The sequence below is a fragment of the Mus musculus genome, chromosome 6 (assembly GCF_000001635.26).
Source record: "Mus musculus strain C57BL/6J chromosome 6, GRCm38.p6 C57BL/6J".
In the NCBI taxonomy this organism is placed as follows: domain Eukaryota; kingdom Metazoa; phylum Chordata; class Mammalia; order Rodentia; family Muridae; genus Mus; species Mus musculus.
This window is the reverse complement of record NC_000072.6, coordinates 148,270,103-148,287,149: the sequence shown is the minus strand read 5'-3', so window position 1 is coordinate 148,287,149 and position 17,047 is coordinate 148,270,103. Positions and strand designations below refer to the sequence as shown.

The 17,047-nt window shown below is 43.3% G+C and overlaps 1 protein-coding gene across 7 annotated transcripts in view; it reads left to right on the top strand.

Moving 5' to 3' along the window:
* Tmtc1 (transmembrane and tetratricopeptide repeat containing 1) overlaps nt 1-17,047 on the top strand; it is a 212,341-nt gene that overhangs the window by 157,621 nt on the left and 37,673 nt on the right. For 6 of the 7 annotated variants that reach the window (XR_001785149.2, NM_198967.5, XM_006507072.4 and 3 more), the window contains 2 exons: nt 2,180-2,293; nt 15,631-15,774. Coding sequence is in view for 6 of the 7 variants with exons in the window: in NM_198967.5 (NP_945318.2) it covers nt 2,180-2,293; nt 15,631-15,774 (258 nt within the window). In the remaining variant the exon portion in view is untranslated. The remainder of the gene's footprint in view (nt 1-2,179; nt 2,294-15,630; nt 15,775-17,047) is intronic. The other variant, NM_001347518.1, reaches the window with a different exon arrangement.

Sequence of the window (17,047 nt, the reverse complement as noted above, 5' to 3'; positions counted from 1 at the left end):
GAATTGTGAGAAAGAAATTTCTCGTTTAAGCCACTTAAGCTGTGGTGTTTCATTATGGCTGCTATGAGAGACTATCTGAGTAAACTTAAGCAAGGCTTTTGATGCTTCAAAATCCTTATTCCATTAATTACAAAATAATTATTTCTGAAATGATTGTGTCATTTAAGTTAGCATTGACTGTATATGCCAGCATTAATTTTGTAAAATCTTATCCATCAGTCAACAGTCATCTCTCAATCTCAAATTATTGAAAGAAAGAAAACAAAAAGAAGGATTAACTGAGTGAAGAAAGGAAAAACAAAAACAGAGTTGGCTTATGGGTGTAAGGTTGGTTCCATCATAGATCCTGCCCTTCCTACCTGCTTCCTGTATCTCCTTGCCACAGCTGCCTCCCTCTCCCTCTCCCTCTCCTCTCCTATCACCCTGCTTCCTCCTGCTCTCCTCTGCAGTTTCCAGAGCATTTTCCCAGAAGGCCTTGCTGCCTGCAGTCCATTTCCACAACGCAGCCATTGTAATCCTCAAACACTCAACTGTTGGTCTCATTTCTGTTCTTCAAACCCTGCCTTGACTCCCCCACTGCTTTTCAAACAAAGCCCAGGGTTTCCTGCTTGATCACCAGGCTCTTGGTCTCCTCACTCTCAGTCAGGTCTCTCAGTGATCAAGTGCCTCTTAGTCTCTTTCAGCCCCCATGTCTCCAATGTCCCTACTCTTATTTCCCTGTCAGGAAACAAAGGATAGGAAATGGGACCTGGCCATAAAACCTAAGTGTTGGACCACCACCCTCCAATCAGTGACCTACTTCCTCTAGCTAGCTTCTACCTTCTAAAGACTCCACAACTTTCCCAAGCATCCCTACCGTGAGCTGTGATGGGCATCTCATACTCAGACCACTTCTGCTCAGGACATTGCACTGCCTCCTCTTCTAGCTCCTAACCCAGCTCTTTTCTTTATCCTCAAAGCCTCAGCTTTGCTGCTTGCCTTCTGGAAGTTCTGTGTCTGCTCTGGGCTAAGCTCACTGTGATCTGTTGATACAATACCCAGGAGTGAGTGTTTCATTGTCCCTGTTTGCTAACTGACCACATGTCCTCAGCCCTATAAGGTTCTAAGGACAGACTCTGTGGCCATTTTATATCTCAGCTTCTGGACAGCATGGTCCTGAGGGGGCTTCACATAGGTACTGAATGACTGTAGCATTCTGTATCTGTAGACTGTTTTGTTTTTTTAAGCCATCAGACTTCTGGGATGCTGCATTTACTGCAAACCATACATGCTAGACCCAGACATGTGATCATTATATTGTTATAAAGTAAAGCCCTACTTTACTGCCCCATCTCCTGCCCCCTCCCCCTACTCCCCATCCCCCCCCCACACACACACACACACAATCCCAACACACACACACCCTTGTTGGAGGAAGCTGGGATGTGGGAGGAAGCCAGGATGTGGAAAGAAGGCTTAGAGCAAAGACACCTTATGTTAAATTTCATCTCATGCCTCAAAGGAGCAGTTTTGCTATGGGTTGTGCCTTCTCACTTTATGAAATCCATCTCATCTTGCCTTCTAGTACCGTTGTATTGCACACACAGAATCACTTAGGCTACTTCACTTTCTATCTATAGATAAAAAGCCTTCACCTGAGTTAGGCATGAGAGAGAAGAAGGGTTTGCCTGAGGCTGGAATCACTCAACAAGGGACAGTGTCTGTATCATCTTCTGTGGGGTCTAACTTTACCCCATCGTTCCTTATATCAGATCCTCTGCCTGCTGCTCCCTATGTTGGAAGGTCAGGCTGGCCTGGACAATTGAAGGCTTTGTGCCCTGGTTCTGTTCTGCTCCCTCATGTCTGCAGTTAAGTTCTGCTATGCTCTCAACAAAAAGCCTCAGCCAAGATGACTACACCTTACCAAGCTCCCAGTGAATCTCCAGCAGAGAGCAGGGTCCTCATGTGTTCCTGCAGAGAACATTGTGTTCTCCTCAATCGGGGTGTTATCAGGTGTGCACACCTAGCTACAGCCTTCACTCCTTCCCTGTAGTCACTCATATAATCACAAAATTCAGGAACTTGTTTAAGATGAAGACAGTGAACATCCAAAGGCAGCTTCCTAAAGCTGGGAGTAAAACACAAAGAGTCTGACAATAGTGTGATTTTTGTTTTCTTTCTTTTTTAATATCCATTGTAGGTCTGGAGTTCAGACTCTACCCCACAATGCCAAGGTTCATTACAACTACGCCAATTTCCTAAAAGACCAAGGTCGGAACAAGGAAGCGATCTACCACTACAGAACCGCCCTCAAGTAAGCACCACAGAGGGCCTTTGCTTTGTGCTGTGACCAGGCCTGCTCATGCCACTGCCCCTCCCAGGGTGTGTGGGTAGTCTTTTCTCTTGACAATGAACTGGCTACCCTTGGATTCTGAGTCTTTGGGCACAGCATTCAAGTCTGCCACAGATGCACCCCCTCAGTGTTCCTGCTTTTTCCATATCCAGCATACTGTAAAAAATAAAATTAGCATTGCTACACATAACACAGTGGGGTGAAACTCAGCTGGATGCAAACATGTAAAGCAGGAGTTTCTTGTTAAAAATACACTGGTAAGTTTGGAGAGGAATATTCTAACTTTTAATAGTATGTATATAGAAAGCTCTAGGCCTCTCATATCCGTATTTTATGTAGTGTATGTTGGTAGGCTGTATGTACGTGCATGTTTTATGGAGGCCTGAGGGCCACCTTAGATGCCATTTCTTGGACATTGTACACTTTGTTTTGAAACAGTCTCAGCAGTCTAGGAATTCCAGTTAGTCAAGGCTAACTAGCCTTTAAGACCTTGTCTCAAAAAAGCCAAAACAGAAAAAGGAAGCTATATTCCACCATTGTTACACATAAAGTATGCTTGACCTTAATAGTGGATGTTTTATGGTTTCTCTTCCATTCTTGAAGAAAAACCAATACTGTCCAACAGTGTTGGTGCAACAGAGAAGGGTTACCACCGTGTTTACAAATTCTGTCAGCTTCAAATAGAAAAGTAAATGTGACCTTAATCCACAGCTGGGCCAAAGGCTTACATTAAATTCTCTGGCAGTTGATTCCACAAAATTATAGTAGCCAGTTGGGAGTTTCTGCTCCTTTCCTGTGAAACAATAAAAATAAATGTTTGATTCTAGAAGAAATATACACCCTGAAGAATGGGAAAGGATAATCAAAGCTATAAATCCAATGCTGAAATTAGTGAATTATTTAATGCTCTCAGCCTGGATTCTAAATATTTCTGATTTAAAATCTCGTTTTAGTATGTCCTCCTCTGCCATGGACCTTAAGCGGATATGAGTGTTGAACTTTCTGTGTTAAAGTAAGCTGTCACTCTTTGTGTTAGACAAAAGAGGAAAATCCCAGGACCATCCATCATCTTGGCAATTGTTTATCCTTGGCGACTGGAAGATTGCCCATACTTCAGTACTGCTATTTTATCCTGGGGATTGCTGACAGGGACTCATCTCCTCCCCAGTGGCCCTTCCTCCCTTTCAACCCTAGAGTATCTCATGCTTTCCTTATTTACCACAGCAAGGAAGAAGTGACTGGGGAAGCCGCAAATTAAAGGCACTGGGGTTTGGATCAGTTCTGCAATTATCTCCCCCCACCCCCACTACTGAAATGACCATGCAAACACAGGCAGTGGAATTTATCTACTGTATTATCAGGGAGCAGAGAGCAGAGGGGAAGTGCAGCCAGGCTGTAGACCTCAAAGCCCATCCAGTGACCTACTTCCTTCAGTGAGGCTCCCTCCTACAGGTTCTACAACTTTCTTTAACAGCTCCTCCATCTGGGGGCCAAGTGCTAGTGCTTAGGACTGTGGAGCCACTTCATTCATATGCAGACCACCCCAGAAACCTTGCCTTATGTCCTCAACAAAAGCCAAGCTTATGAGTGTTAGCTTTGTGTATCTACAGGAATCACCTCTCCAGTTTTGACACTAAAGCCTGAGATTCTGTGTTAGTTAGGGTTCTCTAGAGTCACAGAACTTATGGAATGTCTCTATCTATTAAGGGAATTTATTGTAATGACTCACAGTCTGCAGTCCAACTAATCCAACAATGGCAGGTGTGAATGAGAAGTCTAAGAATCTAGTAGTTGCTCAGTCCCACAAGGCTAGGTGTTTCAGCTGGTCTCCTGTAGAAACTGTAATCCTGAGGAAGTAGATTCCCACAGATGTGCTGGCAAGTAAGTGCAAACGAGGAAAAGAGTGAGCCTTCCTTCTTACAGTGTCCTGATACAGGCCTCCAGCAGAAGGTGTAGCCCAGGTTAAAGGTTAGTACAACATCTGGATTTTGAACTTCCTTGTCCCAGGCTAGCCTTGACCTCAGATCTGCTTGCCTCAGTCTCCTGGGATTAAAGGCATATACTACCTTGCCTGGGTCCATGGCCACTGTACCTCAAGATCTGGATGAAAAGCATGTGTCATTCCATGTCAAGATCTGAGTCAAGAGTCTGTGTCTTCCAGCCTCAAGATCTGGATCACAGCTGTGCCCTCCATTTCTGTATTGTAGTTCATTCCAGATGTAGTCAAGCTGACAACCAGGAATGGCCATCACAGATTCCCATTTGAGAGAATCAGAAAACATGGGTGTATCTACTGCGTATTCACCTCCAAAGCTTTTTAACGTTGTATTGTGTAGGACTAGGTCCTGCTGTTTCATGGCAGGTGATAGGAGAGACCCACCAACAATCATTTCCACCTAACAATTGCCAAGCAACACCTTATCCAGTAAGTCCAGAGGAGGAGCTGGCCCTGCCTGAACAATGTACAGAAGATGTTGAGTTCACAAAAGGCTATATTGGTGTTTTTGGATTACTGACTAGTTTTACAAGTGAGCTAAAAGTAGAGAACTGTGACACAGATCTCCTCCTCCTCTTCCTTCCCTTTGCCTTCCCCTTCTACCCCTTTCTTCTCCCTCTTATTCCCCTTCCTTTACCCCTTAACCTCCCCCACCCCCAAGTACCCATTTACACTTTACAAGGGTCTTAGTTGCCTAGGTTAGTCTTGAACTTCAATCCTTCTGCCTCAGCCTCCTGAATAGCTGGGATTACAGGCCTACACCACAGGCCCAGCCTTAGGAACACTCCCCAGTACTTTATTTTGCCTTGAAGTTTCAAATGTGCATCCATTCACCAGACTTCTAGTAACAAAATCAAAAAACCCTTAAGAACCTGCCGATTAGACTTTGCAATAATGTGCCTATCCATGTGTAGTCTTAGTTTAGTTATTTTAGAGAAGAATCAAAATTTAAAACACGGTCATTCAAGCATTCTACCTGAGATTTTTTTTCTCTAGTCTTTTACAGCGGTTTCACAAATCAGTGGCAAATTTTTGAACAAAACCTTTTTTAGTATTTCTAATTTTTACCTACTTTCCTTAGAAATAACAACTTTCCCCCACACTTATATTTTACTTTTGTAAAATATTTCAAGGCAGTGAATATTATAAGTAAAAAAAAAAAAAAAAACTTTACTAGACACATCTGAGTATTAGTAGTCATCCAGAGTTTAGCTCTGGGAGTGGAGGGCTGAGTCTCGCATTGGACACATCCTATACATGCACTTGGTTTAGAGGCTGTCTGGAGATCTGGTGGCATAGTTGACAGGCTTTTTGAAGCACAGTCTTACTTCAAGGGGTAGATATGGGATATGCTTTTCACTGTTTAAATCTCCTGCATGGTTAAATTCATGTTGTTAAACCCTATTGGTCAGAACCAGCTCCTGGGATAGACTAAAGTTTGCCTTTGTCTAGGCAGATCAGAAAGACTCCTGGTTGAGCAAAGTGATGCATGCTTGAAATCCCAGAATGTGAGATGCGGAAGCATGAGGGCCAGTGGAAGTTCAAAGCCAGCCTGGTCTACATAGTGAGTTGTAGGCCTACCAGGGCTACATGGTAAAGAATTGCTTTAACTCTCATTCCCATACCCAAAGAAAGAAAGAATGGTGTGAAGAAAGGAGGGAGAGACAAAGAGATAGGAAGGAAGGAAAGAAGGAAGATATAAGACTCTTCTATCAGGTAAGGTTCCATGGAACCTTCATCATGTAGAGGTATCATCCCTGACAATGTGCAAGATTCTATCCAGATAGCGGGTCTATAACCTTCTACCACCCAGACAATTCTTACAAAAATGGCTCTCTTGTAAACCAACAGAAAACGTAGCCACGACAGTCGCCTTAATGCAGTCAGATGATATGATGTTTACTCTAAAACCACTCAGGTAGACATTGTAATGAGGTTCATAGTACCAGGCATGAATTCCTGTGTAAACACTCTTAAAGTCAGTCCAAAATGATTGATTACACCCATATCCTTTAGGCTACAATTGCACCAGTGAGCACATCTTGCCTGGCAAATCAGTCAGTATTGCGTGCAGAGTTCACCACAGCATAATTCCACTCGTGGGTTTTTCTCCCTCAACAGCCTAGATAGCCTCTCTGAAACTTAGAAATCTAACTTGCAGGGAAAAAGTTTTCAGGACAGTTCCAGCTTGATCTCTCCACGTGCTACAATCAAAGTTGTATCTGCAGCAATAGGCTCTTACCATTTAGTTATAGTGAGCAACCAACAGCAGAGGGCAATAGCCTTGCTCCTTTGGGGTGTGGGGGTGTGGGGGTGCTCATGGGGAGTTGTCTTAATTACTTTTCTATTGCTGTGCTAAGATATAATGACCGAGACAACTTAAAGAAGAAACCGTTTTGGGGGTGCTTACAGTTTCAAAGGGAAAGTACATGACCATCATGGTACAGAGCATGGCAGCAGACAGGTGGGCATGGCACCGAAGCAGTAGTTAAGTGCTCACATCTTGATCCACAGATACAAGGCAGAGAGAAAACTGAGAATGGCGTGGGGTTCTGAAACCTCAAAGCTTGCCCCAATGACACACCTTCTCCAATGACATCATACCTCCTAATCTTTCTCAAACAGCTTCACTAGCTAGGGACGAAGCATTGAAATATATGTGCCTATAGAAGCCATTCTCATTCAAACTACCACAGGAAGTATCAGGCCAACTAAATTTTTCTCTTGTACAAAAGAAAAGTCCAAAGTGATGGGTAATTTCCATTGTTGACTTGACTGGCTAAGAAACACCTAGGTCGTTGATGAGGGATACTTCTGAGTGTGTCTGTGAGGGTATTTCCAAAGAGAGAAGACTTACTCTGAATGTAACTGGCACTACTCCACAAGCTGGGGTCTTTAGCTGAATGGAAAGGGGAAAGGAGGAAGCTGGCTGAGTGCCAGGATTACCCCTTGGGATAGGTATGAGCAAGCAGCCTTATTCTCTACCATGAAACATTTTTATCTTCTCAAAGTAAATCCTCCCTCTTCCCCCCCCCCCCACCAAGTTGCTTCTGCCACATATTTTACCACAGGTACAAGAAAGGGAAAGAATACATCCACCCACTATCTGATTGTCTAGTACAGGGAAAGAATTGAACTAAAATCTATTGCAGTTTGTTCAATGTATAGAATAGACTTGGCAGGAGAACAGAGCCCATTGATGTAGTTCTTTGTATTTCCTCCTACACATGATGACTAGAATTCTTCAGGGAGATCCCATTAAATTGAGATGACTGTCTGTGGAAAATGAACTAATAGAGGAATAAATATTACAGAAGCATGGTTGTCATTAGGGTTTGGGGAAACCTGAGGTGTCTAATCAACCACCATTCTTGATGCCTCTAGTGTGTGAGCACGAGCTCGTTGTAATTCCTTTAAAATGCTGTTTATATGCTGCTGGAGTTCCATCATTAAATATCAGGAGTCAACGAGTGCTTCTAAAAGCTTTACGGTCTGCCCAGAGGGAACATTTCAAATGTCTTTCTTGTAATCATGACACCGTGTGTCGTCTTGTGTCTCTGGAAAGAATTAAAATCTTAATATAGTTTGTTAGCTAGGTTTAGCCTCAGGGAGATGATTTCTTTGGCTGGTATGGTGTTTTATCTGTGAAGGTCTAAAGAGCTTTCCAATTACCACAAGGAAGTATTTGAAATTATTTTTGTTTCTTCCTGTTGATGAACCAAGGAGAAATTACATTCTTAATCTACATACATAGATAGATACATACAAAACACACATAAATGTCACATACACACATGCATGTATACACACATATACATATGTCTCATATTCATAAAGTTTAAGGAATTAACATTATTTAGAAAGATTCTGAATTTTAATGAAATTGTGGCCAATTCTTCAACTGGGTTTCAAAATGAAGTCGTCACTATTTATCTTTGGCAGCTTCATGCCGTGTCTCCTCCTCCCCGTGCCTCACTTTCATTTGACTAGCTTAGATGAGGATTTGCAGGATTAGACTCCAGGGCAGAGGTTTGCATGCAGGAAATCTTTCCAGAGCACTCTCATAAACACAGGAAGGAAGCGGAGCGCAGGGTGGAAAGGCCATGGGGATGCAGTGAACTGCATCAGGCTCACTGACCCTGAGGACTTCTGCATGCAGTGGGGCTGACCCCTCAGAACTGTCCTGAGTAGACATCAATCTAATCACCCCTTTACCAGCCAGGCATTATGCCCAGGTTTCTGTGGAGATGAGAGATGATCTTGGTAGCATCTCCATTTCTGGCAGCTGAAAATGAGTGCCTTCAAACTGGAGGAGGAACAAAGTGGTATGAGATAGCCCAGTATTACCCAAAATGTATGGGAGCTGAAGTGTCTTAGATTTCATAGCTTTTCATCAGAATAGAGTTTGACTGTGCTAATGATGACAGTGTTGCCACCTCATTATTATTCCTGTAATAGGCTTAAAGTTATGTCCAAATCACTTAGCAAATGCCCTTCAGAACCAAATCCTAACCAGGCCACCACCCCTACTATTCCACCTGTCACCCGGACCACGTGGCACAGGTTGGCTTTGAACTTGGAACAATCCTTCTGCCTTAGCCTCCCAAATGCTGAAATTATAGTTGTCCACTACTGTTTTAGTCACATTTCTATGACTATGAAAAGATACCATGACCAAGGCAATTCCTATAAATGAAAACATTTTATTAGCAACTTGCTTATAGTTTCAAAGGGTTGGTCCATTCTTATCATAGGAGGGAGCATGGTAGTATGCAGTGAGAGACTTTGGCATAGGCTTTTGAAACAGCAGTGTTCACCTCCATCAAGACCACACCTCCTCCATCAAGGCCACACCTCCTCCAACAAGGTCACACCTCCTAATCCCACTAAGCATTCAAATGCATGAGATTGTGGAGGCCATTCTTATTCAGACCACCACAACTACAATGCCCAAATAAATATATGTAATTTTAAACTGTCTAAATTGCCCAAACTGTTTACAAAATCTAAGTATAGTATAAAGGCTAAAAGGCTGCAGTTGCTATCAAGATATCTTGTAGTTTCTAACAAACATATGAGATTTACCTCAGGCCTCTGTTCCTCCTGCCACCAGATAGGCTTGTGATGGGGACACTTAACCAATTGGGCCATTATATCCAGAAGTTTGTTCGAGCCTTACCCTTAATGGTTCTGTGAGGTGAATTCTTTCAAATAAGATTCAAGCTTAAATCCAGAGCTCCCGTGTTAGGGGGATGACTGCATAGTGCCAGTGAACCTCACTGACTGGGTTGAAACTTTCTACAAGGACCTTCATCCCTGAAGGAGAGGTCCACATCAGACTGCTTCAGGACTTAAACTTAGCTGCCCCTGCTGCTTCCAGAAGCCAATGAGCCATTTCCTCCATGTGTGTACAGGTGTGGAAGCCTAAGACTAATGGTTAGAATCTTTAATTGAGGTCCGTGGATGTTTGCATGAGAATGGCCTACATAATCTCAAGTATTTGAGTATTTGTTCCTTAGTTGATGGAACTGTTTGGAAAGGATTAGGAGGCATGGCCTTGTTGGAGGAGGTGTGTCATTGTGGGTCGACTTTGACCATTCAGAGTCAATCACCTTCTCCCCCTCCCTCTCTTCTCCCCTTTCCCCTTCCCTCAATCTCTATCCTTCTCACTACCTCTCCCCTTCCCTCTGCCTCTCCCCTTCCTTCTCCCTCTCCCCTTCCCTCCCTCCCTTCTGGTTGTGTTTCAAGCTCAGCTACTGCTCCAGCACCATGCCTGTCTGTCTGCCTCGCTATTATGATGGTCATATACTCTAACTCTCTGAAACCGTAAGCTCCAAATAAATTCCTCTTCTATAATTTGACTTGGCCATGGTGTCTCACCATAGCAATACAAAAGTAACTTAAACAAGGTCCAACTTACTCACTGAGCCTGGACCTCTGGGTTCACAGAAGTCATACAGCTAGTCTAGCCAGCCAGCTTGCCCTGAGAACTCCCTGTCTCTCTATCCCCTTGACATCTATGTGGATTCTGGATATCCAAACTCTGGTCTTTACACATGAGCAGTGAGCATTTTATCCACCAGTGTATCTGCTGCTCTGCTTCTTCCTTAAGTTTTGCCCAGGATCCCATAATATCCAGCACTGAGATAATCTGACTAGCAATCCTTTATTTAACTCTGTTGCTGTGACTGTCCTTCTGGCACTTTCTGTTGCTTTATAAATATTCTTTAGTTGCTCCAATTTTAAACAACTCCACACATAAGCTTGTCTCGATTTCTTCTCTGACTGCCATGTGGGCTGTTGATTCTATTCCCTTTTTGCTCCCAGTGACATAATCTCCTAGACATCTACAGTATCTTCCTTGTGTCCCTCCTGCTTCCACAGACCCTCTCCCTAGGATCCCTGGAACTGCTCTCTGAGGTCACCAGCTGCCTCCCATGTGGGCCTGTGGAACCACCTGAGTATCTGAGCACTTGACTTTTCTGACCCACCCTCATCTTCAAGTTGGACACCCTTTACCTGGTTGGGTTTTAGCATGGTGATACATGCTGCTGGTTTACCAGATATTTCTGTAGAGTATTCTCCCTCTTCCAAACCCTTAATAAACAGTTCTCCCCTCCTCTCTTCTTCTGGGCTTTCTTTTTGGGCCTTCATTTTCTTTCATGTCCTGTCAGCCCTCAGATTTGTCTCTGCATCGTCTGTCTTCCCATTATCACAGCCACCTGCCTGGCAGGCTACAGGGCATTTCCAGACCCTTCTCCTGTACTACACACCCAGTTACTCACGTTCTCTGCAGAAACTGCCCACTAGTCTCCGTAAACTGTCTTTGGTTCCCTAAGTTCTTTAGCCTTGCTTCCTTTCCATGGAATAGCGCCATCTATTTGGCAGTGTGAACTTGGGAGAGTGGAGCCTAAAACTGAGGTGGACTAAAGGCACATGTAATAAATAGTCAACTTTAATCAGAGCATCAAGTAATTTACATTCTGAGGGCATTCTGGGGATTAGGCAAAGTCATGTGAGCAACTTCACTTATGTTCAAGTTCTGTGCAAGGTCACATGAGCTTAGGCTGTAAATAGTCACAAGGACAGTATCATGTTGAATAATAATGGGTAAGAAGATGGGTAATCTGAAATAAAGCTCACTCCTGTTATTACACCTGAGAAGGACAGGAAAGCACACTTCAAGAACAAATCCGTGTTATAAAAGAACAGAGGTTACCAGACTCCTGTCTTGCTCACTTGGAATGTTGTTACAAGCGCTCAGAAATCTCACACAGCTTCATTCATGGACTGTATTCATACAGAACACTATTAATCCCACTGGGTGAGAATAAGACCACTACCACAATTTTTGAGGCAAATTTGAAGCAAGCTTTTAAAGGCTGGCTAGGAAGATGGACAGTGGCCTGGATCTCAGAGAATGGCCCCAAATTACGTTAATCGGGTGCTTATAAAAGCAAAACCCGCAAAGCTTCATACTTACCTCCTTTGTTCAATCAGGAACACACATACATCCTGACATACTTCCTGCATGTGTGCCTATGTAGCTATAATGAAGCACATCCTGTGCAGTTGGGGCACCCAGCCTTGTTTATGGAAGTGAAAATACCGTGGCTTATTATCATGACCTGAACCACAGCCCCCAGCACTCCAGGAAGTTAACTATCCTTGGGCAAGTGGGGCTTACAGGTTAGAGGCATTTCTGTTTTATAGATCTCTTAAGCAAAGCAATTAAAACTTAAAACATAATATTAGCCTTCACAACACCTTCCTTTCTCTCCCTTTTTCTCCATCATCAGGCTCTAGTCCCCATCAACACTGTCCCTCCTTTGAAATCTTCACTGTGGAATACCTGAGGAACGAGGTGGCCCAGTCATACATGTTCTCCATGCTCCCCCAGACTCACTGTTTCCTCTTTTACTGCCTGGCAGCAAGGGCAATTATCTCGATGTTCTGGACCATTGGCAGAGGGTGTGGCCAACTGTAGGTGCTTAATAAATACTTGTGGAGAGGAAGCCTGCATGATGGCAGTGTCCAGCACTCAGTCACAGGATGCTTAGCGACAGCACCATCGTGGTGAGTGGTACTTCTCAGAGAGCTGTAAGCAATGAGGGCAGAACATCCAGGACTGACCAGGGTATTACTAGATATTCCACAGCCTACCGACTTCCAGTTGTATGCCAGTAATGGTCCCTAGCGGTCAGGATAGCCATTCAGAATATGTGCCCTTCTCACCTGTCTTAGGGTTTTACTACTGTGAACAGACACCATAACCAAGGCAACTTATAAAGGACACCATTTAATTGGGGCTTACAGGTTTAGAGGTTCAGTCCATTATCATTATGGCAGGGAGCATAGCTGGATCCAGGCAAGTGTGGTACTAAAGGAGCTGAGAGTTCTACAGTTCTACATCTTGTTCTGAAAGCCAACAGAAGACTGGCTTCCAGCAGCTATGAGGGTCTCAAAGCCCACCCCCACAGTGACACACTTTCTCCAATTAGGCCACGCCTACTAATACTGCCACTCACTCCCTGGACCAAGTATATTCAAACCACCACAACACCCTATGCTCTCCTAAGCTGAAAGTTGTTATTAAGAACACAGACATACCTTTCTGCCCACTGTTGTCCCTAACTCAATCACCAGACAGTGTGTGTTCATGCTAAGAATTGTTATCACGACACAGTTCCAGGAGCACATGAGCCAAAGGTAAAGCAGCAGAGCCGGTTGCTGGGTGCCAGGAATCACTTCAGACAATCAAAGAAACTGACCAGGAAGATTAGCAGTCTCTCTCAGGGGCCAATTAGTGACAGAATAATTGAATTTATGGCATAGAAGAAACCAAACACTTAATATATGCAAAATTAACAGTCTATTGACTTCTGAAGAGACACTTATTTTGTACTACTCCAGTCCAGTGAAATTGAGCTTCAATCGCAGAGGTATATTTTTCCTAGTCACATTTCTATAATTTTTTTCAACAAGAAATAGAAAATAAACATCCAACCTTAGGGTATTTAACTTCAAATAAATTAATTTGTGGCATGAAAATTAGACACTTGGCCTGGTGTGTATGCTTTGAAAGAGTGTAGTGAACTATAGCATATGAATTGATGTTATTTGAACAATAAAATTACTGCTAAGGTACTGAAATGTTAAAATTTTATAACATCCTTAACTTTAAAATTTTCAAATACATCAGTGAAACAAAATACAAATCCAAACTTTAGTCCAAAATAGCTGTATCTGTGAGCTTTTACAGACAGGGGCTGGAGAGATGGCACCAGTGGGTAAAAGCTCTTAATGAACAAGCATGATAACCTGAGTTCAGGGCCCAGCACTCCCGTAAAGAGCCAAGTATGGCTGCTTCTGCCTGTAAGCCCAGCACTGTGCAGGTGGAGACTAGATCCGTGGGGCTCACTGGCTGTCAGCCTAGGTCCAGGTTTGGGGAAAGACCCTGTCTCAAAGAAGTAAGGCAGAAAGTGATAGAGCAGGACGCTAAGCAACCTCCCCTGCACAGACATACGTACATGCACACATACATACATACCCACACAAACCTTACTAACAGTAACCCATAAATTGGGAATTCACATCTTATAGGCTACTGAGAGTTATTGACTTTAGCTTGTTCCCATACAAAGTGTGCTTCTCTAACACTAACTGGGGACATGATTGCTCCAAAGTATAGTTGAGGGGAGAATTTTTATTATAGATAGGAGGAAGAGTGTACAGCCAGAGCCATCCAGAAGAGTCCAGAACAGGGAAAGGAAGTAGTGGACAGAACAACTGGACTTGGTTGTAAGGAGGGGTGGGGAGCAAGAGAGGTAAACAAAGAGAATGAGGGCAAAGGAGACCAAGGAAGAGGGGCCAAAAGAGCACATAGTTAAAATAGCAGGATGATGAGGGAATGAGAACCTGGGGAGGGAAGCCCATGCACTTTATATGCTAATGTCATCACAGAGAGCCATTTGTATGGAGTTTCTTTTGGACCTGACAGTAAAGATGATGTTAAGATAGAAGTCAACATTTTTGGAGTGAGTAAGTATCTCTGTAGCCAACATTTTTACATGTTGCATTGATTTCATTTCTCCCTCTGAGAACTGGTTCATATTAGAGCATAATTTAACTGAATTGCTCAGAGAAAATAATAAAAATATTCTAAATAGAGGTTCTAATTCATAACAATTTGCTTATTTGCTGAGGGTTGTATGACTAATATATTATTCAGGAAAACAAATGGATCAACAGGAGTAATTTGCCTTTTAACACCTAAGAGGACAAGTGTTTCATGTGAGTGTGTGTGTGTGTGTGTGAGTGAGTGTGTGTGTATAAGAAAGAGAGAGAGACAGGAAAAAGAGAGGAGGGAGAGGGAGGGAGAGATCTACTGCTTTAGTTCATTTCCCCCAGGCTCCCTTTCCCCTATGCTATACACTACATAAGGAATTTTAAATGAGTTGACTTATGGGAAAATGTCACTTGCATTAGCACATGTTGGGGTTGGGATGAGCATTGTCTTGGATTTTTTTTTTTTCTGCATTGAAGGGCTGCTCTGCAGGTGTGTGACAAAAGCCTGTTAGTTTGTCCAGAACAGTCAGAAAAGGCTGACTGCATGTCGGTTCTACTATAATGAATAAAAGACTGAATTGACCCGCCCCCTTAATCTGAGTAATTTAGTTTGCTAAAACATACTCCACCCTACTTTTTATTTTTATTTTCATTTTAGGAAGGCTAGCTTTTACTTCATTGCATGTTAAATTTTGTGTCTGAACTATTCTCAAGAGTCTAAGAACTGTATCAAGCTAAGTGGATATGACAGAAAATGGGAGAAAGGGCCAAGATCAGGTGTTCTTTTATGGTGATATGTCGTGTAACTTCCATTTTTTCTTGGTCGAGGCAGTCTTACTTAGGTTCAGGTCCAAAGATATTTGACAAGATCCCTCCCTGAGGGGCCTCACACCAGCTGTAAACTGAACAGGAACTGGTGGGATGTCAGACCTCAACATAGTTCCCACCAAGGAAGATCCCTTGTCAGAAGGTATATAAGCAGCCTCTGAAGGACTAAAATGTATTTACCCTTGTATATTTTTGTATTATTTACTCTTGCAGTATCAGGGTTTATTCCCTTATACCTGAGTTTAAAGGTTTTGCCTTCTGTTGTTTTTATTTAGATGCAAAAGCACTTGGCCCTTAAGATATGACACAATCACTCCATTACAAGGAAGGCTTCAGAGTTCATTTAGGCTGTGGCATGCTTAAAGTGCCAGTGTAGAAGTCTGAGTTTAACACTTCAATTTTCCAGGCTGTACCCACGCCACGCAAGTGCACTGAACAACCTTGGGACACTGACCAAGGACATGGCAGAAGCTAAGATGTACTACCAGAAGGCATTGCAGCTCCACCCGCAGCACAACCGTGCACTTTTCAATCTGGGGAATCTCCTCAAGTAAGTACTGGCTTCTGCTGGCTAGGTGACCTGCAGAGTTCCAGAAACCCTCATTTCATTGTGCTGCTGATGCCTCTTCCTAGGGATGAGGTGTTTGTACACTCTCATTGTAATTAATTCTTTTTCTTGTTAGTTAAAAGTGATATATCTCAGGGTTTCTTTCTGAGATCAGTCCATAGATTGTCTGTCACAGGACACTAAGAAGGGTTACACAGCCCAAAAAAACTTAGGATGTGTTATGTTGCACAGTGGAGGATGGGGCAAATAGCTTTCCAATGCTTCTAGTTCCTTGTAAGTCTTTATGAAGGGCTCAGTAGGGTACAGCCCTTCCAAGTAAGTATATTCTATAATATACTTCAAAGAAAGCAGTGTTCTCTGAGGGAAGTGACAGGCCTGACCAGGAGTCGTGCTCAGCTTGGATTAAGGTTAAAAACAAAGCCAGGCTTGTCTGGAGTTAGAACAAACTCAGGAGGGACTGCTAAGATGGCTCAATAGTTAAGAGCAAACACTGCTCTTGAGTGGACCAGAACTGAGCTCCCAGCACTCACTTTGGGCAGCTCATAACTGCCTATCACTCCAGCTCCAGAGGATCTAATGCCTCTTCTGGACTTCATAGGCACCCCAATACATGTGCACAGAAACACATACAACTACGCATGAATAAAAATAAATCTTAAAGCATAAAATAATAACAGATCAAAAGGCATGAAAAGAGTGGGTTCTAGTTTCTGAGACAGCTAGCTGTAGGCAGCGCCTTTACTTCACTTTAGAACCTCTGTGAGCACCATGTGAAGTTGTGAGGTTCGAATGGCACTACAGTGTCTGTGCTTTTGTTTATGGCTCAAATCGCTGAGTGGGTAGAAAACCCCACAGATGTCTCCACAGGGAACTGGCTTCTATAGCACTGGTCAGAGACCTTTTCAATGTGTATTTCTTTTCTAAGAAGCCAAGCTGAATGACAGGCTGCAGAGTGAGACTCCTTTTCAGGAATGATGTCCAGAGCTCTGTGCTCAAACTGTACAGCATGGCTCTGGGGCAGGGGTTCTGTCCTGATTCCTCCTGCTGGGGAACAAGCTGAAGGTGTTAATCCAGTCTACCTTCTCTGATGATATCTGAGTTCCTCTATAGGAAAGTATGCTTAGAACATGGCAAAGACTGCTGGGCCGTGAGAAAACCTACTGACTCACCAGCATAAGGCTTCCCTTCCCACCCAGCAGTTCCCCAGATTAACAGTCCAGATTTACATCTGTGTTAGACTGCACTGGTTTCTGGG